General features: G+C 51.7%; 10 protein-coding genes across 10 annotated transcripts; 4 read left to right on the forward strand and 6 right to left on the reverse strand.

Moving 5' to 3' along the window:
- On the reverse strand, positions 1-1,528 carry ACRALDRAFT_1029542 (uncharacterized protein; the record flags this gene model as incomplete). Its single annotated transcript, XM_071014874.1, has 4 exons — positions 1-261; positions 347-733; positions 845-1,261; positions 1,322-1,528. The coding sequence occupies 4 exons, from the start codon at positions 1,526-1,528 to the stop codon at positions 1-3; spliced, it is 1,272 nt and encodes a 423-aa protein (XP_070877368.1).
- A 1,487-nt stretch (positions 1,529-3,015) lies between these two features.
- Positions 3,016-4,706, reverse strand: ACRALDRAFT_1040409 (uncharacterized protein). Its single transcript, XM_071015179.1, has 5 exons — positions 4,591-4,706; positions 4,201-4,527; positions 3,948-4,073; positions 3,828-3,872; positions 3,016-3,755 (listed from the first exon to the last, which is right to left on the reverse strand). Exons 1-5 carry the CDS (start codon positions 4,591-4,593, stop codon positions 3,747-3,749), a joined length of 510 nt encoding a protein of 169 aa, XP_070877369.1. The 5' UTR covers positions 4,594-4,706; the 3' UTR covers positions 3,016-3,746.
- A 400-nt stretch (positions 4,707-5,106) lies between these two features.
- ACRALDRAFT_2040559 (uncharacterized protein) lies at positions 5,107-6,845 on the forward strand (the record flags this gene model as incomplete). The annotated part of the gene is made up of 2 exons (XM_071021063.1): positions 5,107-5,122; positions 5,176-6,845. 2 exons carry the CDS (start codon positions 5,107-5,109, stop codon positions 6,843-6,845), a joined length of 1,686 nt encoding a protein of 561 aa, XP_070877370.1.
- A 91-nt stretch (positions 6,846-6,936) lies between these two features.
- Positions 6,937-8,333, reverse strand: ACRALDRAFT_207520 (uncharacterized protein; the record flags this gene model as incomplete). The annotated part of the gene is made up of 10 exons (XM_071022263.1): positions 6,937-6,967; positions 6,998-7,056; positions 7,083-7,126; positions 7,235-7,446; positions 7,474-7,488; positions 7,581-7,716; positions 7,797-7,809; positions 7,867-8,041; positions 8,156-8,255; positions 8,321-8,333. The coding sequence occupies 10 exons, from the start codon at positions 8,331-8,333 to the stop codon at positions 6,937-6,939; spliced, it is 798 nt and encodes a 265-aa protein (XP_070877371.1).
- A 540-nt stretch (positions 8,334-8,873) lies between these two features.
- On the forward strand, positions 8,874-9,767 carry ACRALDRAFT_2040560 (uncharacterized protein; the record flags this gene model as incomplete). The annotated part of the gene is made up of 3 exons (XM_071021064.1): positions 8,874-9,049; positions 9,132-9,395; positions 9,527-9,767. 3 exons carry the CDS (start codon positions 8,874-8,876, stop codon positions 9,765-9,767), a joined length of 681 nt encoding a protein of 226 aa, XP_070877372.1.
- Positions 9,768-10,642: 875 nt separating this feature from the next.
- On the reverse strand, positions 10,643-12,201 carry ACRALDRAFT_1068705 (uncharacterized protein; the record flags this gene model as incomplete). The annotated part of the gene is made up of 4 exons (XM_071017593.1): positions 10,643-11,149; positions 11,482-11,568; positions 11,694-11,880; positions 12,164-12,201. The coding sequence occupies 4 exons, from the start codon at positions 12,199-12,201 to the stop codon at positions 10,643-10,645; spliced, it is 819 nt and encodes a 272-aa protein (XP_070877373.1).
- Positions 12,202-14,077: 1,876 nt separating this feature from the next.
- On the reverse strand, positions 14,078-19,234 carry ACRALDRAFT_207523 (uncharacterized protein; the record flags this gene model as incomplete). Its single annotated transcript, XM_071022264.1, has 35 exons — positions 14,078-14,154; positions 14,191-14,220; positions 14,269-14,334; positions 14,366-14,394; positions 14,433-14,479; positions 14,581-14,633; positions 14,666-14,963; positions 15,035-15,135; positions 15,219-15,323; positions 15,355-15,402; positions 15,532-15,584; positions 15,673-15,689; positions 15,738-15,793; positions 15,839-15,879; positions 15,962-15,986; positions 16,024-16,247; positions 16,310-16,380; positions 16,414-16,465; positions 16,516-16,756; positions 16,802-16,902; positions 16,942-16,994; positions 17,070-17,139; positions 17,196-17,436; positions 17,524-17,572; positions 17,614-17,697; positions 17,776-17,848; positions 17,938-17,979; positions 18,054-18,089; positions 18,124-18,201; positions 18,274-18,303; positions 18,341-18,363; positions 18,401-18,587; positions 18,645-18,780; positions 18,861-19,155; positions 19,205-19,234. 35 exons carry the CDS (start codon positions 19,232-19,234, stop codon positions 14,078-14,080), a joined length of 3,162 nt encoding a protein of 1,053 aa, XP_070877374.1.
- A 510-nt stretch (positions 19,235-19,744) lies between these two features.
- Positions 19,745-21,256, forward strand: ACRALDRAFT_2017323 (uncharacterized protein; the record flags this gene model as incomplete). Its single annotated transcript, XM_071019878.1, has 11 exons — positions 19,745-19,877; positions 19,912-20,124; positions 20,167-20,204; positions 20,272-20,278; positions 20,316-20,383; positions 20,439-20,512; positions 20,547-20,739; positions 20,811-20,840; positions 20,898-20,958; positions 21,002-21,150; positions 21,194-21,256. 11 exons carry the CDS (start codon positions 19,745-19,747, stop codon positions 21,254-21,256), a joined length of 1,029 nt encoding a protein of 342 aa, XP_070877375.1.
- Positions 21,257-21,337: 81 nt separating this feature from the next.
- On the forward strand, positions 21,338-22,955 carry ACRALDRAFT_207525 (uncharacterized protein; the record flags this gene model as incomplete). Its single annotated transcript, XM_071022265.1, has 11 exons — positions 21,338-21,369; positions 21,438-21,486; positions 21,722-21,734; positions 21,768-21,792; positions 21,879-21,908; positions 21,997-22,083; positions 22,207-22,254; positions 22,380-22,415; positions 22,487-22,526; positions 22,630-22,800; positions 22,881-22,955. 11 exons carry the CDS (start codon positions 21,338-21,340, stop codon positions 22,953-22,955), a joined length of 606 nt encoding a protein of 201 aa, XP_070877376.1.
- A 29-nt stretch (positions 22,956-22,984) lies between these two features.
- ACRALDRAFT_2017325 (uncharacterized protein) lies at positions 22,985-25,172 on the reverse strand (the record flags this gene model as incomplete). Its single annotated transcript, XM_071019879.1, has 16 exons — positions 22,985-23,040; positions 23,103-23,124; positions 23,213-23,279; positions 23,314-23,436; positions 23,474-23,595; positions 23,707-23,832; positions 23,879-23,930; positions 23,996-24,030; positions 24,068-24,079; positions 24,141-24,263; positions 24,324-24,505; positions 24,546-24,606; positions 24,638-24,722; positions 24,758-24,903; positions 24,984-25,082; positions 25,152-25,172. The coding sequence occupies 16 exons, from the start codon at positions 25,170-25,172 to the stop codon at positions 22,985-22,987; spliced, it is 1,332 nt and encodes a 443-aa protein (XP_070877377.1).
- Positions 25,173-25,226: the final 54 nt, after the last annotated feature.

The following is a 25,226-nucleotide window of genomic DNA, read 5'->3' on the forward strand; positions in this document are numbered from 1 at the left end:
TTAATGTCGGAGATAGCCCTGAGGGCTCACCAGGGCGCGACGGAGGATTTTTTCGATAACGTGTAGTTCCTGGTCTGCGACGTGCTTCAGGGTCATATTATCAAATGATGGACCGAAATGACGATACTCCCGCAGCTCGAGCCAGAGAAAACCGAAATAACCGTCGGTTTCTCTCGCGGTATTCTCCATCTCAGACCGCTCTTGCATAGGCAACATCGAGACGCGCCTGCATGTTTCCTCGCGGATCACAGCAATATACCACTATTTGGTAATAAAAGAATCAACGGTTAGTCAACTAATCACAGCCACTTCTCAGACCAAGCAAATACTGCTTCAATTTACTGACCTCGATGACATCCAGCGGTATTCCTGGCTTGGGTCCCAAAGCAAGTAGGTGTAGCCACGAACTAGCGAAGCGAGGTTGGCCGTAAGAGCGTTCTTCGAGCTCATCCATGCCCATGAGGTAGGCAATATTGTCTTTTTGCAGCGTGGAGAAGCCTGGACAAGTCATTGCAGCCGTCACAACGCGACGTAGCAACTGTCTATTCAGGTTGACTTCGTCACGGCCATCTCGAATCATGTACCACAAGTGGCGAATAAGATCGACTGTCGCCTGATGGATCGCGTTTCTTTGGCCGACCGTGATGTATTCGTGCTGAGACCAGGGCAGCTTTTTGAGCGTGCTAATCAAGCACTCAAACGGGCGCTGAGGGCAGTCCTTGGCATAGGGAGACTGCAGCAAGGTCAGTCAGCAATTCCCTCCCCAAAGAAGAAAGAAGGAAAAAGAAGCTACAAAATTCAAGACACCAAGAATTGAGGGAATATTTCAAAGAGGTCCACATACGCGATTGGGGACTTCAACATGCTTGACGAGCATGATCATCTCCTCCTCCGAGATGAAGCCCTTGAACCAACCAAATGTCTGAGTAGGTTTTGGTGGGTCCATCCGTGCCTCGTTGCCGTTCCAGACAATCCCCGTGGCGACTGGAAACAGATCCTTCATAAGAGCTGCTTGACTAGAAAGTTCGAGCTGGACAGGACGATCTCCGAGGCGGGGAGTCTTGCCCTTGGATACATACTGCTCGTGTCGCTCAACAGCGCTGATGGCATCGTCCATGGTCTGGAACTCGACGTATGCATCCTGCGTCTTGCTGGTGACTCGCTCCATGATTATGTGCACCGGCTCGTCAGCATCGTTGAGAATTCGCGAGTTGCGACCCAAGAAAGCAATGACCTCCGTGCGTCGAGTGCTGAAAGGTATCTGAAGAACGGTTTAGTGTATGATATGCCACGCTCAAAAACGCCGACTCCCAGCACTCACGTTCTTGAGCTTGACAACTCCATGGCCAGAGGAACAGGTCTGGCGCGCCGTGACGACGAAGGGAAAGTTTTCATTGCTGATGGCAACGTCGAAAGAGGGAAGTCCAGATGGGTAGGAGGTCAAGCGGTTCAACATGTCTGATCGCTGGCGACGCACCCACTCATCGACAGGTTGCGATGACAAGGGCGAAGGCCCGACACACGCCATGTTTGGATTGAATGGGGCGGCGGTAACGAATGGATCATCACCTTCCCTAATTGCCATGGGCCCGATACCCCGGATCATGCTCATATTGCGTTCACTGGAAAAATCCAATGCATTCGAAGGAGCAGTAGTGGTCGTTCCCAGTGGGCGAGGGGCAGAAGTGTCAAATGCAGGACGGGAAAACGGATCGGGAGCTCCCATACCATTGTTTGAATGGACCGCAAACTGTCCGCCCATCATACCATGGCTTGCAGGAGGCAGTGGGGGGTCAAAGGGCGCAAACATACCATGTTGTTGGCCAGATTGAGGAGCAGGACCCAAAACAGGAGTCATGGGCACCAGGCTAGGGGAGAAAACAGGCCCGGTAACAGGCCCAGTGCCCGAAGCAGGTATGCTTTGACCGTAAATAGAGGGAGGGGCAATGGGATGTTCCAGGCTGGTGGGACGGTGAAAGAAATCGACCACATTGCAAGCAGGAACAGGGTGAGAGGCACCAGCAGGCCTGATAGTGTCAGTAACAGAGTTGAGGATGCTATCACCACCGCCCGACTGAACTTTGCCAGTATCGTTGTGATTGCCCTGAATTGTGGCTGACGTCCTGCCGGAAAGTTCGAATTCCAAGCCATGGCGCTTCAGCTGTTCTTTCATAAGATCAGCAACAGAGCTGATGCTCTCGACCTATATACATCTGTCAGTTGACCTGGTGTCCCGGTGCAAGGATGGACATTCCCCAATCAAGGCAGGGACACCATTTATTAGAACGAGGACTCAAGGAGCAAATATCAAGAAAGCTTTCGACACGCACCTTCGACTCGCCATCACGGTGGTGTCGTGGGACCCAGGGTGACGAAGCAGGGTTGAGAACATGGATGCCGGTAGCCAAGCCAGTGGAAGAAGCATCGTCGTGGAGAAGAGCACCACCTTGGGCTGCCTCGTGATGCATGGCCTGGATCGTCTCATTCTCGGGCGCCATGGCGTGACGGTTCGATTCCAATCCAGCCTGCAAAAGTTGGGAAGTACAAAATTAGATCTGGAGGTGACTGGGTAATGAGTTAAGTGAAGCTATTTGCGCATGTTTTGCACCTTGCCTTTCGTATCTCAATACCCGGCCGCGATCCGGACAGGGCCTTGGAAGCTGCTCGGTTCAAGAACGGCAAACTAAGACTCGCGCCTGTGATAGAACGTACCTCAAGATCAGCAGAAGTTACAAGACGCGAGAAAATGCGAGTGTTTGTTGTCCAACTGTAGTGTGGAGAGAGAAGGAGCCTGCAGGCACGCAGCTTGTGACGAAAGTAGCGATATCAAGGGGGTTCGAAGAATAATAATGCGAGGTTTTCGTAATGAATGGTTTTGATATAAGGCTAAAGGAAAGAGCAGAAGGAAGGGCCAAGATAGGCAGGTTGGCTGAGTGGCAGGAGGTGGCTGACTTGATATTGATCTGAGCAGCAGTTGATAGGCATTCAATGTTGATACTGAAGAAGGGCTCAAGTACGATTTGGCCGCTTAGAAAACACAACTGACGCACTGCACAACAAACAGTAAGTGGAAAAGAGGTGGATATTTTTGACTGAATCAGGCTGTTTCTGTTGCGAGAATCGGCCCCTGCCGCATGATTATGGCAGGTCAATGGCGACTTTGTCGTCTGCTCCATGAGCGGCAGCAAGAGTATCATGGGCAAGGTAATATCTGAGTGATTCCATGACAACATATTGATTGACCACATCTATACATACATGGACAACCTGTTGAGGGCTGGGGAATGGTATCTTCAATGCGTTCTATGGAGATACGCCATCGTCAATAGATAGCTCGAGATGCCTAGAGCTTCAGGCTCAGCCAGAGTTAGACATTCAGTATGCATGGTGATACGCTTTAGTTTAACCATTCGAGTTCCTGTTCTGTAGGACAGAATAGAAAGTTTGTCACTTACATTTAACAACACACGGTGGAACGGCCTCTGGGAAGTGTCATCAAGCTCGATTCTTAAAACCGCTCTCATAAATGCGTTAATTGTATCATCTATGCGGTAGAAAAGGACCGCCAAAGATTGGGCAGCCCCAATTAGGATGTAATTCAACCCAGGGAGCTCCCGCTCTTCTGCCAACCCTGATTTTGGTGTCGGAATTCAACTCCCAAGACAAGACGTGAATCAGACAAGGTGCGCCGGCAAGCAATAATATCGACCTAAGCCTCCAAGGTCAGGGGTGATAAGCAAACATATTTAGTCAAACTAAGCGCGGATCTAGTGTTAGCCTTCCGTCCCTGAGGGACCATAGTGGTAGTGAGCTGGTAGTGAACGTACCGGCGTGAGGAAAGACTCGGCCACGAATCTCGCCCGGGCATTCAGCTAAAGTTCGGTGTCAGAATACGGCTCCAGAGACTCAGTTGGTAGAGAAAATGATGGGATAGAAAGGGCACGTACGAAGAGCTTCATTTCCGAAATCTCCTTATCAACCTCCTCCATAAATTGAATAATGAAGTCCACCAGCTTGTGCTTGAGCATCTCTTCAGTGTGGAAGTTGGTAATTAAGAAGGAAATGTCATAGCCCTGAAAGTGATGTGTCAGCACCAGTCAATTGGTAAAGGGGGTTTCCAGCCGCAATGATTTGGCTTCTCTCTCCCGTTTCCCCCTCCATCAGGCATTCTGCTTCACTGCCCAACCAGGCGCTACTGACTTTGATAGGCTTCCTCCTGAGGATGAAGAAAGACTCAGCTCTTTGTGTCAGAAAGCGAGTAAACTTGTGGACCAGAATGTGCTCGATCTCATCGGCCTGCTTGATCTTGATGGATATCCGCACGGAGTTTATGCTAGGTTCGATGAGGACGCGCTCGTTCTCGTTGCGGGAAATGGTCAGAGGCGCCAGGAGGACCTCGGGAGATGTCTGGGCCTCGACCTCAGGGACATTGTGACGCTCGGCAGTTTGGGAAGCAAAGTTGGATAGCGTAAGGGCTGCGGTCAGGCTGCTCCGGACGGCCTGAAGGTAGGGGCGTAGAGATTGAGACTGTGGAAGAGAGTGTTAGCTAAGTGTCAATGCATGCTATGGGTTCGCTCCTCTAGTACATACCATGATCGTAGAGAATAGGTAACCCTCCAGAACTCGGGACAACCGTGAAGTTGGAACGGTGAGATTGGAGACCGTGGGGATGGCAGGATGTTGGATGGCGGCTGGATCGACTGACGTCTCTGGTGGGGCTCAGAACGAGAGCACCGCCACAAGTGGTATGTGAGTGGCTAAACAGCTTATGCCAGTCACGTGGTATTCAGGTAAGGAGGTAGGGGAAGACCATATAGGGTAAGGCGGTGTGGCCGTACGGTGGTAGGTAGAGCTCTCACTCTACACGTAGTACCCACAATCGCCCCGCCAGGTACGTGCTTCTACTAGTGACGCACCTGAAGTTGCCTACGGCAAGTATCGACTTGCTCTTCTTTTTTTCTATCATTTGCCCCTCAGTACATACAACTTTCTAACGAGATCTCCCTCCTTTCTCTATCAAGTCCTTACTTTCTTGCCGTATTCATATCTGCCACACAGGGCACGGTCACTTCACACGGAAGAGTCGAGGCAGAAACCGATACAGCCATGGCACCCATACCAGGTAACCCAACGTCTTCGGTACGGCTTGCGAGCACTCTGCTAACGCCTCTATAGTCATTGTCCGACACCAGGGCAAGAAGCACGAAGTCGAAGTCGATCCTACGTCTAATGGCGAAACATTCAAGTACCAGCTCTTCAGCCTGACCGGCGTCGAACCGGAGAGACAGAAGATTTTGGTCAAGGGCGGTCAGCTCAAGGACGATGCCGACATGGGAAAGCTTGGTCTGAAGCCAAACCAGGTACTTATGATGATGGGTACGCCATCCGGCGATAATGTAGGCCTGGTGAGGCCAGCGGAGCCCGTGAAGTTCATTGAGGATATGACCGAAGCCGAAGTCGCCCAGCAGGCAGGAGCTACCCCGGCTGGCCTAACGAACCTTGGCAACACCTGCTATCTCAACTCCACCTTGCAGACGCTTCGGTTCATCCCCGAACTCCAGGATGCTCTTACCAAATACAAGCCAGAACGTCGAGACCAGTCGTTCCAGAGCAGCCTAGGCCTGCAGGGTGGGGATTTGGTCGGGCCACTGGTTGACCTGTACGCGAACATGTCGAAAACGCAGGACAGCGTGGCACCCTATAATTTCCTCACGGTGCTGAGATCGGTCTTCCCGCAGTTTGCTGAAATGTCCAAATCCGGCCACGGTTATGCCCAGCAGGATGCGGAGGAGGCATGGTCGCAAATTATTAGTCAACTCAAGCAGCGTCTCGGCACCACAGAAGACGCATCCTTTGTCGACAAGTATATGGCTGGAAAACTCAACTCGGTGCTCCAAGTGGACGAGCAAGCCGCCAAGGATGCCGGCGAGGAGGCAGTTACGTCAACCGAGACGTTCTACAAGCTCAACTGCCATATTGACAGCTCCATCAATCACCTCCGCGATGGCATCCTGGCCGGCCTCACGGAGAAACTGGAGAAGAAGTCGTCTGTCCTGGACAGGGACACGACATACACGAAGACATCGAAAATCTCCCGTCTACCCAAGTATCTAACGGTTCACTTTGTGCGGTTCTTCTGGCGACGAGACACGCAGAAAAAGGCCAAGATTATGCGCAAGGTCACGTTCCCGCACGAGCTTGACGTGGTCGAGTTTTGCGACGACGAGCTCAAATCCATGCTGGTGCCTGTGAGGGATAAAGTGCGGGAGATTCGCAAGGACGAGGAGGATATCGAACGGGCCCGGAAGCGGCGTAAAGTGAACCTGGCCGATCGTGGAGATGTCACGGGCTCATCGGGTGGGGTGGTGGAAAAGACAGCTCTGGAGAAGGCCAACGAGAAGAAGCGCGGCGCGACGTCTTCCGATGGGGATACGGAGATGGCGGAGACGTACAAGACGGACGCCGAAGTCGAAGCCGAGCGGAACGATGCCCTGTTGGCGCTCAAGAAGGAACTGGATGGTCTGATCAACAAGGACCTCGCCAAGGACGACGGCGTCAATCAGTCCGGCCTGTATGAGCTGCGGGGTGTCGTGACGCACCAGGGCTCCAGTGCCGACAGCGGCCACTACACGGCGTACATCAAGAAGGAAGGCTCTGTGGATCCCAAGACGGGCAAGAAGGGCGAGGAGGACGGGAACTGGTGGTGGTTCAACGACGACAAGGTCAGCGAGGTCACACCTGACAAGATCGATGCGCTCTGTGGCGGTGGCGAGACGCACTCGGCCCTCATCCTGTTGTACAAAGCCATCCCCCTCCCTACGGCGGAGGGCGAGCAGAGTGCTTGAAGCTTGAAACGAAATAGGGTACCTTGAACGCAATTGATGACTGGACGAATTTGGTCAAAGAGCATGGGCTGGCTCTGTTCTGCGAGGGCAGCTAAATGTCCTGGGCACGGTTCAAGCTATGACTGTGCGGAGGTGGCTGATGGATCCATGACAGCAGTGTGGAACGCGGGCCTTCCTGGTATTCGCGCGGATCGAATGCCGTCAACTTGTACTGTACACGTTGCCAGCTCTATTAACCAAGCCCGCTATGTTCTCTTGTTCGTCATGGGGTATCGGGGTATCTCGTGGTATGGTATTGTACATGTAGGTGTTATTACAATAAGGACAGGGATTTCAGTTGAACTAGGTTTTCCGCTGTTCATCTGGAGGTATTATATATGCTCAGTTACCTCCCGTCTGATTTGCTTGCGATGCTTGGTTTTGGGCGTTCCGCTCTTTCACGCGCTGCTCGAAGACCTTGAGCTTGTCTTCGAGGCTCTGTCGTTGAGCGACGAGGTTGCTACGCTGCGATTCCAGGAAGGCGATCTGTTCTTCGAGGGGCGACTCCCGGAACTTGGAGCGTTCCTGGTAAGACGAGGAACCGGAAAGTGTCAGTTGTGATCTCAGTGCAAGATATTACTGAAGGAACATCGGAGAAAGAAAGCTACACCAAGAAAAGAAAAATAAAAAGAGGGAGGAGAGTGGTTTGGGTGAGCGGGAGAGAGGGGGAACGGGGCATTAAGTACCTCTTTCCACTCCTGCTGTGTCTTGAGGCCTGCACCGTATGCAGCACCCGTGAAGACGGCGGCGGCGAAACAGGTCGCTATGACGGCGGCGCGGACCTTGCGAAAACCGGTGGAGGTGCGCAGAGAGGCCATTTGCTGGGAATTGACTGTGACGTAGCTTGGCCTCCTCTTTCTTCAATGCTTCCCAATATTCAAGCAATCCCGGACGCTTATTTCTCTCGTAGACCGCAAATGCCGGTCTCAATCGTGTCTGGCCAGATCTCCCTTGTCTTTTTTGGTCTTCCAAATTATTCAACAGCGGATTCGATGCGGCTCCTTCGGATGGACTCGTGGCGTAGCGGTTGGCGTATAATCTCCTCGGCTGGCGCAATTTGGTCGGAGGAGAGCGCCTGGGAAGAAGGGCGGCGAGTAGATGAAACGGAGACGATTGCGTTAGGATCAAGGTCGTGGAAATAACTCGGCGGTTTCCAACTCAGAAGTGGTCGGAAGTCACGGTGATCGTCAGTATAAGGTAGAGTTCTATCACGTTATACCTAGGACAAGTGGAGCGATAACCCCACTAAGACGCGTCGGTGCTGATAACACTGTTTGCGCACTGTCTTAGGGAAGCTTGGTCGCAGAAATGCCATCATCATCTCCACCTCATTTTCGCCCGTCTTCAGCCAACAAGGAGAACTCTGCCCTTCTGAGAAAAGGCACCTGGCATTTCGAGAAAAAAATGTTTAATTCTGAATCTAAAGTTGACGTTACGAAGTAAGTTCATACATGCAATCAAAGTACTTCTTAATAGGCAGTCTTGCTGGGAACTTGACACTTACCTATTCGTCAACATAATTCCTACAACGTAGTTGTAAATTCCAAGTCAAGACTAACTCTTGGTAACCTAACATGAAATGGAGTGCTCCATACCCAGACGTGTACAAGCTACCTCCCTTTTACTTTAACCTACAAGTTTCCCGCTACCCCTCTTTTGGCCTTGCGATGGAATACAACGTACAGGAGGGCCTTTACCCCGAGTGACCTCCTGACTCCCACCGTTTATTTGCATCGAGTCCACCTGAGCGATTTCAGTCGGTCTCGCGCAGTTTAGTCCAGAGTAACTGAAGAGTGGTGAAGACTCCTATTTCACTCAGAATTGCAACAACAGAGAAAACGCCAGGGCTGAGGTAAGATTTCTTTTCCGGCTTACTTCCAGGGGGCATATAACAGATCCTGGGAAAGAGGACAGTGTACCAAGAGTCAACACGAGAGTAACCCGGAATGGACACGCTCGACTAATTTCGTCCAGGTCGATCTCATCAAGATGGCTCCTCGTGTCTTCATCATTCGCCACGGCGAGACGGAGTGGTCTCTCAATGGCCGCCATACCGGCAGCACTGACATTCCTCTCACTGCAAACGGCGAGAAACGCGTCAAAACCACTGGAAACGCCCTCGTGGGTAAGGACAGGCTCATTGTCCCATCCAAGCTCGAACACATGTGCGCCCGTCCCTGAACTGGTTGTCTTCTTCTTTTTTTTTTCGTCTTTGGATGTCTCTTAACGCGTTTTGTTTCAAAACAGCTACGTTTCTCCCCGGAAACGCGCCCAGCGTACCTTGGAGCTCTTGAACCTGGATACCAAGGGCCACCTCCCCTGGGAGCCTCACGGAAAGACCGAAACACCCGGGATCCCCTGCAGCGCCAGCGTCGAGGTCACGGAGGACATTCGCGAGTGGGACTACGGCGACTACGAAGGCATCACGAGCCCCGAGATCCGTCGCATCCGAAAGGAGCAGGGCCTGGGGGAAGGGTGGGACATTTGGCGGGACGGATGTCCGGGCGGCGAGTGAGTCGGACCCCTATATCTTTGCCTACGGTCTTTTTTCCCATCCCCTTGGCAGGCACAGGTGAAGATTCAGGAGGCAGAAGACTCTTCCTCCCACTGTACTGACTCGGGTCTTACCACCTCAACCCCAGATACCCTACAGACATAGCCGAACGGCTAGACCGTCTGATCGATGACATTCGCGATAGGTGGCATCGTCCCGCGATGGAAAATCGGCGGAAGGACGGCCACCCTTCTGGGCCCAACGGCGACGTCCTCATCGTCGCCCATGGTCATATCCTCCGTGCCCTGGCGTTGCGATGGACCAGAAAAGAGCTTCACGACGGTCCCGCGTTTTTATTGGAGGCAGGAGGCGTAGGCACTCTGAGGTGAGTGTGTTGTGATTGTACTGAGCGTGCCATACCTCTTTCCTTGATTACATTACGTTCCTCTCCACAGGCGACCAGACCTGTTGCTGTTTCATGTCCAAGGCTTCTGGGGTTGTCCTCCCAGGGACTTCGGCTTCAGTCCTAGGTGCAGGCTAACTAGACCACTTGCTTCCCACAGCTACGAACATAACAACATTGACGAACCCGCGATCCTCCTTGGTGGCGCCTTCGTAGTCGATGACCCTCCTAGTGACAAGTGAGGAAATGCGAAGCGTCGTTGCGGCACGGCCTACGTGCTTGGACAAGATGGGCTTGGGGGAATGGACCCTCTGAAAGGTACCCCCTGTCTGATGCATCTTTCGATATATGGACAAGCGGATAGACTTTCGCGGCATAATAGAATCAATAGTTCTGTCAGCGTTTTCTCGAACGATGCCCAATTCTCGCACAGTCCAATGTCCAATACATACATCTTCACCACAAATTCGTCGCCCGCCGAACAACATAAACGAGTTGGAGATTGAGAAACGAAACGCGAGAAGGCGACAAGACGACAAGACGGGGAAAAAAAAACATGCAACACTGGGCATTCACCAGTCGTCACCGACCTGATTACTACTCCAGCCCTCACTGGTTTATCTATGAGAGAGCGGACGGGATCTCGAGTTCTCCAGTGGGTATGGTCGCATGTGCTGAGGTTAGTTTGCGAAGGGGCTTAAATAGGACTGTTCTCAAAGAAAAGCATCGGAGAGGAATGACAATACCCCCAAACATATCCCCGTGCAAACTTCAATGAATGCCAATGTTGTCTCTGAATTCATTGATTGATTCTTCTCCTGGCTGCATCTCTCAAGTCTACCTATCGAACGTTTCCTTTCCTCATAACTTAGACCCTCTGGCCAAGAAGACTTTTCTACGCAACGTCTCGCCCTCTTTACCTGGACGGCCACGGAACACGACGCCGCTGCCCAGCTCCTCGAAGACAAAGTCCTGCCCCACCCCGGCGGCTTCGAAGATGGCCCGAGCCCTTTCCTCCGAAAAGCCGTGATGCTTGATGGCGTCGGCGGCCGAGTGCTTGTGTCCGGCGCCGTGTTCGTGACCGTGGGAATGATCGTGTCCATGCGCATGTCCATGACCATGAGAATGCCCGTGACCGCCCACCGGCGCGTGCGGCAAAAAGTCAATAATGAAGAACACACCACCGGGCCGCAGGCGCGCAGCAAGCTGGCGCGCAGCATACTCCGGGTCGTCCATATGATGGAAACCCAAGCCCACAGCCGCGACATCGAAGTCTCTGAACCGAGGATCCGCAAAGGCAGCAGGCGCTGGGTCGGCTGGGTCGATCAGGTTGCCGTGATAGGCACGCATCTCGTCCTCGGATAAGCCCTGTGGAGTTGTAAGTGGGAGGTAAAGGGTTGGTTGGCTAGGGGGAAAGGTTTATGGATGCTGAACTGAGACAGAAGTTGATGCCAGCTGCTGAATCGCGGAATCTGCGTTGCTGACATTTGTCTCACGTCGTGGGCAATTCGGGGGTGGGGTCCGCGTAAAGAACCCAGGTCCCAGGGAAGAGACGACGCCCGGTTGTCACGACTCCACGAAAGAACCAAGAGGGTCACAGGGCACGGCATGGGTGGAGCTGGGAGAAGAGGGGGGTGTGAAATCATTAGACAGGACAAATGTCGAGGCCGGCCACTGTCACGGCTGGTCTCGGAACGTACCTGGTTCTCAGCCCGTGTGTTGTAAACAGCGACCATGTTCTCGGAGATGTCTATCCCTGTACATTGTGTCGTGTATTGAGCAAGGGCCTAGAGTCAAGTAAGACAGCGATCAAGTACGGATATTGGCCCCGGGCGGATGCAGGTAGAAGGGGCGGGAGGGACGGGAACGACCCGAAGACAGAACGACGGCAACAGGGGACCATGGCACGTACCCTGGAGATCAAACCGGTTCCACAAGCATAATCCAGCAGCTTGATCGTCTTTGGGCCGGTCCTCTCATTATCGTCTTCTTCCTCCTCCACCCAGTGGTTGCTAATCAGCTGCTTCCGTTTCCGAATCTCTCGAACCAGTTGGTCGACGGTTTTCTCGAACCTAGAATCATAATCGGCCGCCAACTTGCTACAGGACGAATAGAGAGAGTCGATCAGATTATCGGGAACCATCCAGAAAAGGAAAAAGACCATGAGAAAGAAAAGGGAAAAACAAAAGACACGATCGTCAGGTGATCACACTGTCCATGGTTGTTCCAGGTCTCGTGACGATAGACAATCGGATCGTACATGTATGGGACGCCCACCACCCGCAGGAGCCCGGTCTCAGGGGCATGAGGCAAGACATGATTTGCCCGTGTTTCACAAAACTCGGTACAGGAGGGAAATGTCAATCGGGAATGGGCACATACTCGAAATAGACCTTGTTGGCACTTGTGGTATCTGCCATAGTTGCTGGTTGTGTTGGGATGTGGTGAATATGATCTAATGCAGCTGAGAAGAGGATTGTCAAGTTGAACCAATACATCTGTATGTACCTCATCAGTGAGTGGGGGGGGGGGGGGGGGGGGGGTGACTTTATGGTTAAGTTCTTTTCTCTTCTCTTCTTCTTTTTTTTTTCTTTTTCTTGTTTCTCTTTTCCATTCTTGCTTCTCTTACATACCTAAGTCATCACGATCACGGTACGGTGCTGGAACCTACCGACATTGACAATTCAGTTTGCAAAGATCATCGCGATATTTATACGCATTGGTCGCTCGGAAAATACGTCACGAATTCCGGTACCAGTGCCGGACACTTTTCGGACACTTCAACGGGCAGGATAATTGTCAGCAAGTCAGCGCGTGTCCGGACCCGTCACCGGTTCGGTTCTAGTGGGGCAGCCTCGTCGGTTTCAACGGTCAACTGTACGTAGTGTATTTGTTTGCGTACTCGGCAATGTACTGGTCGTTCACCGAGAGGGCATGTTGCCATCCGTCTTCTCATTTTGGGTCATCTTTGGGTACCTACTTTGGTGGCGCCTCTAGGTAAGTCCTGTCGTTGGCCGTTTCGCTGAACGGGTGAAGTAATATTCCGCTTTTGAGCCCCTTTTTTGTCTCCTTTGCCCTAGCATTCGTATCCTGGGTCCAGTTATTATGTACAACGTAGTTACCCCTTCGTGTGCCTTATCTGAGGAGATCTGGCCCTTATCAGGCATGGCACGGGGCAAGCACGCACACATCTTGTGCAACCAGCCACCGGCTAATTAGTCGCGACCAGCAAGGTGCAGTCTCTTGGCCACACGGGGCCTTGACAGCTCCGCGTACGTTGTAGACCGCAGACGCGGGCCTTGAGGGTATTGGGCACAGATACCATATAGGTATTACTTCGTACGTTGTATTTCCATGGGGAGGAGCCGGGAAAAACGGCTGGCGGGGCCGGAAATCGCACCACCAAGAGAAACAAGAGCTTGGAAAGCAACAACCCTTGCTGTCACGTCAGTTCACAGAAAACGGCGTCATGTGTGCCCCATTGGCCCTGAGAACTGCCACATATCATTTCCTCGCTTCTCCCACGTCATCAGATATCATTCACACTATAGGAACCGGGTGTAACGGGTCCCAGCTCCCCGTCGACGGGCGGGCAGTTGAGTGAAGGGGAAAGGAAAGGAACGATTGTGTGGGGGGGAACGAAGGGCTCGGGACGGGCCACTGCTTCACCCGCGACATGGTTAGTGGTGCCAAGGATGGTGGAATGGGGCACCTACGTTGTAGGTATGTACAAAGCGTCAGGAAATGAAATGACGGGGACGCCGTGCTTGGGAGCTACAATTTACATACATGATACAGTCCACCAGAGTGAGAAACCTTCCGTATGAGCTTTTGCCGCTTTACCGTCGAGCATCTGCTTAGGTACGGTACTCTATGAGACCTCTATGTTTCAAGCGCCTCTTCATCCGTTATGGGTAAAAGTACATAATGGCCACCTTGTACCTAAGCTTGGTACACGTATTATAGGTGCAGCAGTAGCACAGCCCATCTGCAAAGCAAGTGGCCGCAGCCTAAATGTACTATGTACTCGTAAACCATGTCCGTTGTAATTAGCTGGAAGACCGAGAGATATACGTTGTACAGACAAGTAGCACGCCCTTTGTGCGTTGTAGTCACGAGACGACTGCGAGCTGCTGCTTCCAGCAAATTAGGGGAAAGAAGGCGGATCGGCCGCGATCCTGCCGCCACCCACATGGTCGCATCGGTCCCGATGTGGTAACATGTGGAGCGGGATGGGCTTAGAACGTGTTATATAAGAGACCATCACCGCCCGTATGTACTTTTTGAACAGGTGACTCATGTCCTGTGTCTCTCGTCTGTCTTATATGGGGGAGCCTGCCAGCTGGCAGGCTGCTTCTTGTTGCCGTCCGTACCTGTGCCCTTTTCCGTTGTCAAGAAGCTGCCTCAACCTTCCGTCACCTCCATCACTTTCTCTCCTTCTCGTGATTTTTTTTCAATTAATTGAAAGTAAATACAACGTACAACACTGGAGGCCAGAAATGGGGTTTCCATGTGACGTCGCGTGGTCGCTAAGCGGAGAGGGGAGATATGAACTACACACCATCGTCCGCCACCATAAGACACAAAAGTGAGGGAGATAACACGGATTCTGCCTATCATTGGCGAATCATAACAGACGTACGAAGCACACTCCCCTCCTCTCCCAACAGAAGCGTTCAGGTCGAAGATGGTCGAGACCTGCATGATAAAAACGAAGTAATATGTATGTACGTTGTACATACAACGTATACATAGTATCCCCACCCCTCTTTGGAGGACAGAACCTAGAAAACGGCAACGGCCGAGCCGAGTGACGCGGGACCGGCTTCGGACGATGCCGTGTGGGTGATTTCTAGGTCCCGACGATCCAGACAACGCGACGACCAGAGAATGCAGACACGGCGGGGGACGCGGCACCACTCGTACGAGGATGCTTCGTTTCAAAGGCAGTTGGATTTTCCCAGGCTACTGTATCCGCAAGATGCGGGCCCAAACGGTTCGCTACTCGATAAGAACACGACACGTTTCCTGGCCCCGGCCCAGTAGGCGGGAAGTGGACCACGGGGACATGGGCTGCTGCGAGGGTGCGGAGTTTCACCAGAACGAACTCATCGGCAAAAGCGGTTCGAGTATTTGCAGTGAGAGACAGTACGTTGTAGGTATGTAAGACAATCACTAGGATCTACTAGTGATCTGAAGGAGTTGGCTGCAGCGTAGTTGAAATTCCTTTTTTTTTTTCGGAGATTCGCTCACCGCTGCTTTGCCGCCTCCCTTGCTCCGAAATACTTGGGGAGTGTGGATGGTTGGTTGGCGATCTTTCAGCGACCAGTCATTGAACCCGTCAGTCGACCAACCTACATGATGACTTCACCCCCGGGATCAGAGGAAGCGGATGTACAACGTACTGTAGTTAAATAGTGTAAAGGGGGAAAGAAACGGGGGTTGAGGGCGGGCGGGAACGAGACAAAAACCGAAATGGGGAGAAAAAAAGGAAAAATAACGAAAAGAGAAACATGCAGGACGGCGTGCATGTGGCCGTGGTCTCGTGGAGAAGTGGTATAACCGAGTGACACGTATTACATTACGTCCCTGCCGAAGCGCAGGGATAGAAAAGGATCGATCTTACATCTGCATCACCCGAGCAAGTCGTCCCTTTAATTATGCGCCCTCCCCAGATAAATAATCCATCCCATCATTCATAGGTACTTTCGGTGTGAAGAATAGTACTTCGTGCCAGGTTCTTTTCCCACTCCAATCCCACTCCAAGTTGGCGTTCAGCCAAAGTGTCGGTCGATCCATGTCACTATGTGTGCCTCGCCAACGATATCAGCGAAAAATGATTTTCAAATAATAATATTATTATTATTAATGATGAGAAGAATACAACGTACATAATTACGTTGTAGGTCTTTCACAATACCGCCGCAAGGTCAGGTTAATCAATTCGTGGGCTCACCTTCGCTTCTCGATGTATATTGATCAAAGCAATTGTATCAATTTTACTGGACGAGACTCATGAGAGGACGCATTCCCAAATTGCCCGAGTTTCGTGTCGACGGGGCTCGCCACTCGTCTGCAACCTACGATGAGATAAAATACTACCTCGTATGTGTGTCACCCGTACCATCGGATATATGGGCGGGAGTACATAGTTCAGGCGGCGGTGACGCTACTGCTTACGGGCTAGCTCTCAGGGGTAGGTACGCTGTATGTGTGATGTGGCTCCGTGATGTGATGACCACGGAGTATGTATTCGTATGTATGCATGCTCGGGTCTTTCGTGTGAATTCTCTCGGCCGCACTGTCGCCGTTACTCTTGTTTCTCTTGTTTTCTCTTTCTGCCGCCTTACAAACGACGATGACATAACCGGGGCTATGGGACGGGTTTTTGCGAGTCTGCCAGTCGCCGCTCGCCGCTCGGTCTGCCTCGGTCTTGGTCTGCTTTATTAATGCTTGCCCTTGTTTTCTAGTGTATTTTATTCAATCGGCCTCTCCGCGTAAGGATCTTGCGTGCAGGCGGCCGCCGACTGTAGACCGCTGAAAGCAGGGTAGCTGGTCGACATACGAAGTACATCCCCTTTCATTTGTCGGCAGAATGGCTCACCTCCTTTACAACGTACTCCCCGACTCACCTCGCCAACCGCCGCGTTGCCTCCATATGTATGTACGTTGTATCTCAGCTCCCTTTCCCATGCCATGCACACAGCCTCCTCCCTTTTTTTTGTCTAATAGACAGATGGCGGGCCCGGAGACATCCGCCGCCTGTGACTGCCCGGTTACCAATTGCCCATACCATGCCCCTAGCCTCTGCGGGCGCGAGGACTCGCGAATAATTGCCCATTGAGATCCAACAATCGAGGACTCTTGGCCTGGGGACCTGCGCCAAGGAAGCGCAGGGAGTTAGCACCACCACCCCCTTCTTCCCTGGCCAATCGACGTGAACCCCACCGTTACAGCCTTCGTGAATCAGTGCGACTCGTCACAATGCGAGCCCTAAAACAATTGATCCCCCGATCAAACGTTCGGTGACCCGCGCAAAATTCTCGCCGCACCCTTTCGACGCTTGGCTCTTGGGGGAAAGGAAAGAAAAAAGCAAGGGTGGGGAGGGGGGTGCGTCGAGACTATCTCACTATTGGACGAGTTTCGAGTGGCTAGCGGACCGATTGTAAGGGAGTGGGAAAATGGACTTCGCGGGAACGACGGGAAATGACGGCTAGATGCAGACATTTTAGGTCACGTGACGTCTTTCCATCCACCCCCTCTTATTCGTCCAATCAATAACGACCACGAAACATCCAACTCGGCTCGTCAGCTTGTCTTGGTCCTTGGACAACCAATAAAAGCGGTTCACCGAATGCCTTATCCACGCATCAGGATCAGGGAGTAACAACAGCGTACTCTGTACAGTACCGACATACGACGTCTTTGGAACAGTTGTCTCTCAATTGAGCTGAGCAGATAATGGGGTTGTGGTTGGTCAGGGTGGCGGCGGGCCTTTACAATGATGGTGGGTGAGGTGCGGTCCATCCTTTGGGAAGTCGGAGGCAGATCTATCATTAACCGTGTCGGTCTATTCCCATAATGATAAACTGCTGCCCCTGTCTTTTCGTTGGCATGTTTGCTTTTCTCCTTTATGAAGGCGGAACTAATCTTCTCTGCGCATCAAAACTTATAGCAGCTTAAAGTCACGACAACTACCTGACCTCGTCTCCCAGTATAGTTAATTAGTCAATGTGCGACACTTTCATCAATTAGAGCTGTTATCAGGGCCCAGAAGGGAGTCAGGGTTTTCTTTTTCTTTCTCTTTTTGTCTTTTTTCCGGGATACCTTACTAGTGGAAGAAGGTCGGCAATTTCCTCAGCGAGAATCCACAAGGAGTGGTCACCCGAGCGGTCGAAAACCCATGTATTGGCCAACTAATTATTCCGTGACTGCTTAGGGCTCCTATGAACAATGCATCGTATATCTGGGTATCAGCGTCGCTTCTCGTGTACTATTTTTCTTCCCAAGGTTACGTTGGCCCCAGTCAATACCATCAGGGGTGTGGGATTTTCCTGCGGCAGATGTCTCAGCACACCCAAGAACGCAAGGAACTAATTACTCAACCACAATACAGAGGGCCTAGTGAGGGTACGCGCTGGGGAAGCCTGGATCACGTCCCGTGGGCCGTGGTGTTAAATGCCGGATACGCATCGGCACTGCCCGCGGCTTGGCCAGGTAATTAAATGAAAGTTGCTTTAGCTATATTCTGTGCGATGTGATCTTTGTTGACTCAAGGAAGCTATCCATTGGCCGCCTGGGGGATTCTCTCGCTATGGTTCTCAGAAACCCAGAGCCACAACCGGGCTGTTGTGGCGATTGAGCCCACCTCATAGCAATCCTTGCTTAGGTGCTGAGAGGAAAGCCAGGGGGTTCCCTGACTGCACCACGCGAACAAAAGCTCTACTGCCCTCTCAGCTGAAGTAAGCTCTCTAATCGATACTAGTCAAGACGTTGGCAGAATGACGGCGTACGCTGATAAGCTGTGCGTCCCTGAGACTGACTAGGCCTTACTGCCACCGTGTCCGCTCGGAATCCCTGCACTATGAATCATGATTGCATCCCTTAAGCCTGTTCAACCGGACGAAGGAGCCTTTGTCTCTGAGTAGACGGGCCAGCCACTTGCTTATCACCCAGCATCCATCTGCAGCAAAGAATGACGTTGGTGAACAACCCTGCAGCGACCTGGGGATAGAAGTGGTGGTCGAAGGATAATGTGAAGTTATGGAGGATAGACTGAGACTTAGGTGGAGGGAAGATGATAATACTAATGTTCGGCAATTGGCCTTGTGACAGGAGGCGATGAGACCGTCTTTAAAGCGACCTGCGCTTGCGTGCGACCAACCGCCAGAACCCAAAGACGCAGCAAGTCGATGGACATGTTTTAAGAAAATATCTCTTGGAGTGAATGCTGAACCTGCGATAGGCCATCGGCTGAGTCCTGACGGCGGCGGTACTCGCTCATGCCCCCAGCATTTGGCCAGCTGCCCGTACTTTCTAAATAATGTTTTATAGCAGCACCTATGGTTTTAGGACGCACTGGAGATGACGAGGTCGTCGAGGAATTGAGGTTGTTGACTGTCGGTCTGGTCCGTGAGTCGAATATGCATAGCATGTGCATCCCGCACGAGACTATAGCCCACTTCGACAACATATTCCAACAATATCGAGAGTACAGTACAACGTATGTCCCTAGGTTCGGCATAGCAAGGTCCCCAGGCAAGACGCGGGTGGCAGACGGGAACATACTCAAGAAAGAAGGCGGCCCGGCAGCGGCCGCTTGGTGCCGCTTTCTGGTGCATGGTACTCCCATCCATCTCAGAGGCAATTGCATTCTGTTAAAGACAGCGACAAGTACCCTGAGCACATATTCCCCTTTATCACAATCCAAAGGCATTTCCGGGTAGGTGACATGGAGGGAGAATTACTGGCTTCGTCTCGCCGACTTTGATGCACTCAGATCGTGATAGGGAAACAAGCCAGTTCAGTTGCAGCACTCCGTAAAAAAGAGGGGGGTCCTGCCCTTAACCCTGGTCCATGTCAGAAGGCAGACCGCCAAGAGCGGAAGGGATGCCAGGAAGGGTCGGGTCGATTGGGCTGGGCCGATGTTAGCGACCTTCATCCTGGGCATGTTACCAGCTCTTCTCCTTTCAGACTTTATCAGTCCACAAGTTTGCTGTCCGCTTCAGCTTTCCACAACCCTTCTCGTACTTGATCATTCGGGTGCTATGTAGATGGCATGCATGAGGGATGTGGGAGTGTGGGAGGAGGACTGGTATAAGAGTGGCGGGGGAAGACGATAGATACTACGTTGTACTACACCAGGACGAAGACGTCGGAAGAAACCGCCTGGGGCGTTTAAAGGAGGCTGCATTCATTGACGCCGCTTTTCGAGACCACCTGCGTATTTTGACAAGCAATGCAATGGAGAAACATGACAAGTCGTCCGCCCAGCACGCTTTTGCTCATTATTCCCGTTCGGCTAAGAAAGAGAAAGAGAAAAAGGGCATGAGGCCGAATCTTCTCGGAGAGGCGCCGTTACGGTGGTCCATAAGACGTTGAGGTATCGTGACGGATCTTTGAGCGTTGAGGGCAAATCGCCGCTCGAAACATAAAGGTTCTTTATACCTCGGAGGTACAACGAGGAATGCGAATATGCAGGTATTCGTATATCGACCAGCATCTCGTGAATCTAACCGCGAATAGTGTGAGCATTTTGACATTCCTTCCCTTCCACACACCCTTACCTCGCCGCGCGGCCTTTCCCGTCATTCTGGATATGCCCTCTTTCCGTAAGCGAGGATGTGGGACAGGGTTACATCATAACCCAATTATCACATCACAAGATAATTACGCGCTTTTAATGAAGATGCCTATGAGACAAGTTCAGCTAAAGTAACCGAGCGAAATGACTATAAGGCAGGTTTGTGGCGTTTCCTTTCGTTCCCTAGCGAGCTTGTAAGGGAATGCCCCGCCGTTCCAAACTGATGGGAAGTCCAAACTGATGGGAAGGATCACATGGAACATCCCTTGTGGCTTGCCGTCGACTGCAGTAGTGTCGCAGTGTGACCAAAGGAAAAGTGTGTTTGAAAGCAAATGGCACGCAACAGTGATCAAGCCCCTGAAGCGCAGCGGACAAATCGCCAGCGACTGGAACGACCATCCACTGAGATGCTACAATTCGTATCGATCGTCTGCAGCCGAATCGATTCCCTCCTTGAGCCAGTAGAATTTCAACCCAAAAGAACGTCACGGTCCCACTCACACAACCCCATTCCGTCCGACCCAAGCCCGCCTGTTGCAATGAAAACAAAACATCCGATCTTGATTCCTATTCGTCTCCCCAACATATGACCCTTGATGGCACTGAATCTCCGGACCAGACCGACGAGCCAATGATCATACAAAGTTATCCGCTCGTCTTTTCGAGTTAACGCATTCTTCTGAATTGCGGGATTTTAAGCCCGAGGTTTTGACTTTGCGCTCACAGGATGGCACTCTGCGACATAACGCAGAGGCGGTATGCGGACGACGACGATAAGAGTCAGAAAACCACCTAGTCGTTGATGTGGGACAGAGGGGCGAGCGGCTGGAGAATGCACAACTACATACAACGTACATATGTACATATGCGGAAGGTGGTGGTGGTGGGAGTAGAGTACAACATACAACGTAAGCAAGGTGGGGTGCAAAGCGGCGGTCAAGTCGGTACGTTGCGCATACGTACCGTACCGTATTTTACAGTGACTCGACAAAAGTTCCTCAAAGGCGCTAGTCAGGTCCATAGGTATTCATACTTTGGCGGACTTTTCGAAGTATGGCGACCTTCTGTTGAGCCCCTGTAATTCGCGAGTAATTGATTACACGTCACAGGGCCGATATGTCTGCGATTTAATGCTGGAGGAATCTCTCATGACCCACCAAAGAAGGCCATGACTACGTTGTAGTGTATTAGGGACGATGCATTAAACACCTCGCCGAAACCACCCGTATTATTACTAAGGTAAGCCGGCACGAATGCCGCCTCTTTTGGTCCGTCTTCGCTCATCGTGTCGTCTGATTCTCTGCGGACGCCTTAGACCGCATTAGGCCGTATACCCGGTCCCGGGCTTCCAAGCTTTCTCCTCCTGGCCTTACCCAGGACCTCCGTCCATCACGGATTCAGCGTCGCCTATTCCGGCCGATTAGGTCCTCGGGTAAATTACGAACGATGCGAACATATATAGATGGATACATATAGAGGTAAATGTATAAGGAAATACAACGTATATAGGCAGAGAGGTACGGTTAGAGGCAGACTTAGAAGTACACGTGTAGAGACCTAGATATAGCCCGGCGGCGTTTATACTGAAAACGCCAAGGAAATAGCGGCCGAAATCAGCTCCCTGGACTGAGTCACAGTTCAACGCTTCTAGTGTTCAACGTACAACATACAGTTAACGCATAGTACCTAGGAGAGACGTTCGGGAGCAGTGGGCGCTACCTGCGTTTATACACCGTCTCTCGAATTTCTAACGACTACCTATGGTCGGACTCGTCCGCTCTCTCCTGTCTGAAGGGAGTACCACAATGACCCGGGTAGCAACACGTGTCCCGTGGGAATTCGTCTACGACGTACACTATACTACGGTGAAGAATAAGTACAAAGCAGTACTTTGTCAACAAGCGGGACGTAGCGCGGAAAAGGCCAAGAGATTTTACCTGTCTCGTACCGACCCGCGCAAGGGAGCGGGCACGACAGGGTTTTCATCCCGCTGGCCAATGTGCATTTAGTCAGAAATTTGCCTGGTAAGGCCTGTTATTGGCTAAATATACGGACACACTAACCGGATTAAGGGCGAGCCGCGTGATTCCACGTCATAGCCGTGATCTGCCGGGGTCGCGAGCAGGTACAACTACAACGTACATATTGTTTCCGAGACGACTCTCTCTAAGTACGTTGTACCTACTTAGGTAGTACCTAGATGAATGTCGGAAGACGATTAATGCTTCCTAACACGAAACGAACGATATGCGAATGAATAATAATACCGCGGACTCTCCAAGTCAGAATTCCTAGAGTTGGTCATATCATTCTTAATTTCGTTGGCCTCTGGTGTGATCGTGTCGAAAACTGGATCGAGGCTCTAGCTACCTGGGTACCTAGTCACGATCCTACACGGCGAGCCTGCTTCCCTCATTTCCGACGGGCCGCCATACATACAACGTACATATGTCTTAGTAATAAGTACCCCACAGAAATCTCTCCCATATTGTACACCGTACGTTGTGTACAGTATATACAGTATACATACACTGATTCACTACAGCGTGCCTACGCCATAATTCTTTTTGTACCTAAGAAGGTAGCGCAAACCGAGGATCCAAGAAACAGTTGCTTTCTGCAGGGCATTGAGACAAACCGCACTAGTGGCATGCGGCGTGGACCATACGACTGGGATCATATGTATGGGACCCCAGTCAGTGAGTACCTCATTTCGGTACGTTGTACAACGTACACGTAAGTAGTACAGTATGTATGTACACTAGGTACGTTGTATATGTACGTTGTACGTTGTAGACACTACGCACAGGTGAGCGGCGAAGCATCTACTGTAACCGCATGGCCGCCTCCCCGCGTCACGACTCGGAATAACACAGACCAAAGCAGCACGTGGTCAGAATTCAGTAGGCCAAGAGATAATCCGCCGCTTCACGTCGTTTTAATGGATACATCTCGTCTGCACAGATAGCCGAATTATCGTGGCAACATACATAATAAAAACACCTATAACACGGACACATGTATTACACACTACTTGATGCTATAGTCCGCGCCCGACATTCGTATGTACAACTATAGCAGATGGATAAGACATTGGCGACGGCATTCCTTTAGCTCCTTAGACACACCCTCTCTTCAACAATAACACCACACTTTTCGCATTCGGTGCGAACTTTGGTGCGATTGCTGGCAGCTCTCGTGGATATGTTCAACATCCGACCACCAACACGGAGAGAGTTCGCGACGTTGCCGCAAATTAGTCGAATGTACATCGTCGGTACCGTACCCTATGCCCTTGCGCTCAATTATCAGCTGCGACAATTCCCGGCCAGTCGACTGCCTCTTCCCCGTACTGGAGGGTTGGTTGCACAAGCCGGGAGGTTGCTCACTGATTGCCAGTTCCGACCACCCTTCTATCTTTGTCGATGCCCGATGACTTGTACTGAGTATCTTGCCTTTGAGCCGCCGCCCCCACCACCGGGTAGTCCCAGCCCATGCTATTTACCCTTCCCTACCTCGGCCCGTCGCGCATGATCTTCGGATGTTTTGCGGCCCCGATATATGTACAACGTATACATAGGTAGAGTCTGATCCCTGACATAGTACTTAACCTTGACTGTACTTTACTTGCAGAGTCGACGAAAGCTGACGATGGGATTGATCGCTCTAGGATGTAGAAGGTTGGATGGACTTTAGGGGCCACAAGCCGCAGGGGCCCCTCTGGGGCTACCTGGCTACAAGCCTGTCCCTGAGCACTCAGCACACGCCTGAATGCGATCCCGAGTTAGGCTCACTAACCGCCCTACTGCCTCGCCCCAGAATCCGTGAGTCCGATTCTCCGCCATGCTCGTGGTAGTCTTCGGCGAGCCCGGGTCCACAGTTAGCTAGTAGCTGCTTCGGTTCAGGGGCACTGACTGGCGTCGAGCATTGGACGAGATAGCCTAGCCTTGTACCCGATGTGTCAGTTGTGTGTATGTACATACATCGAAATGCAGCTCATTTCGGCCCGTGGAGAAATAGTGGGTTATCCCGAGAAGGGTTTACTTTACGTTGTACGTATATGTACGTTGTATGCAGGAAGCGAGAGCGTTGAGAAGTACTTGCGTACCAATGTCGAGCCTCTGATTGTCCATAGGGACTGAATTCGAGCGCACGAATCATGACCACAGAGATTCTGGACTTTCTCTGGTTAACGAATGGCTACTAGGTGCCGGAAAGTTCGCCAGCCATATCTGCCACGTCACCCTGCATCATGCTGTCACCAGTGCACTCTACCCTGTAGTGTAGGATGATCAACGAGATGTTAATAGCTGAGATGTTGCAGTTCGTGTTGGCCGACCTGCCGATCACACTACCTGCGGCGTCTGCGGCCACTTCTGCGACCAACCAAAATCCCCAAGTGGGTCCCAGACCCGTCAGACCTTGCCAAGGGCCGCTATCCAAAGAATAGCATCTAAACACCAACACTATGACAAATTTTGGCCCCATGCTCTATCCATATTGTCGGGAGCGGGAGTGCAGACTAACAGGGACAAATGTCGCCACCTGGCCACTGAAATGACGCAATTCGTGAATTGACAGCAGGAAAAAAAGAAGCCCATTGGGCTTGCAATTACAGGTTCCTGACCCTTCTCTACACTACGCCGGAAGTCGCACCACGAACGAGGGGGCACCCAACAGACCCTAATGAGAGGTTTGAGACGGACGCTTCTTTTGTGTCCGGCTCAAGACCATGGACTGCTGCCCCGTGGCTACCTATGCCAGTTGGCTGAAAAATGGACTTGTTGAGGCTGATAGTGTGGTCGGTGTTTTCGCTGCCCTATCTGTCGCGTGTCATTCTTGGCATAGGGTAGTCGGCTCATCCGTTGAAAAAAGGGGACATCATGAGGGAGGATTCACGAAAACACAGAAGTTCAACGTTTGTACAGAACACAAATTTGGAGGCAGCTCATGGCATACGGCTAAGACTTCTTCTTGAACGTTGGAGAAGAGATACCTCTTTCACGAGTTTGTTCTTGCCACCGCGGTTCATTTTTACTTACGAAGTACCGGACATCGTAACCCCACTTTGAAATTTGCTGCCGACATGGCTGCGTCTCAGATTCTGACAGCGGTTCGGTTCCTTTTGCTCTCCAGTAAAAA

The sequence above is a fragment of the Sodiomyces alcalophilus genome (genome assembly GCF_042370955.1).
Source record: "Sodiomyces alcalophilus JCM 7366 unplaced genomic scaffold ACRALscaffold_2, whole genome shotgun sequence".
NCBI lineage: Eukaryota > Fungi > Ascomycota > Sordariomycetes > Glomerellales > Plectosphaerellaceae > Sodiomyces > Sodiomyces alcalophilus.

What these genes read in the sequence shown, in the direction of transcription:
- ACRALDRAFT_1040409 (XM_071015179.1), bottom strand. An exon ending in TCAGGAGGAAGCCTATCAAA is followed by an intron (nt 4,074 to 4,200) that starts GTCAGTAGCGCC and finishes CATCACTTTCAG; the next exon opens with GGCTATGACATTTCCTTCTT. An exon ending in TTTCGGAAATGAAGCTCTTC is followed by an intron (nt 3,873 to 3,947) that starts GTACGTGCCCTT and finishes ACCGAACTTTAG; the next exon opens with CTGAATGCCCGGGCGAGATT.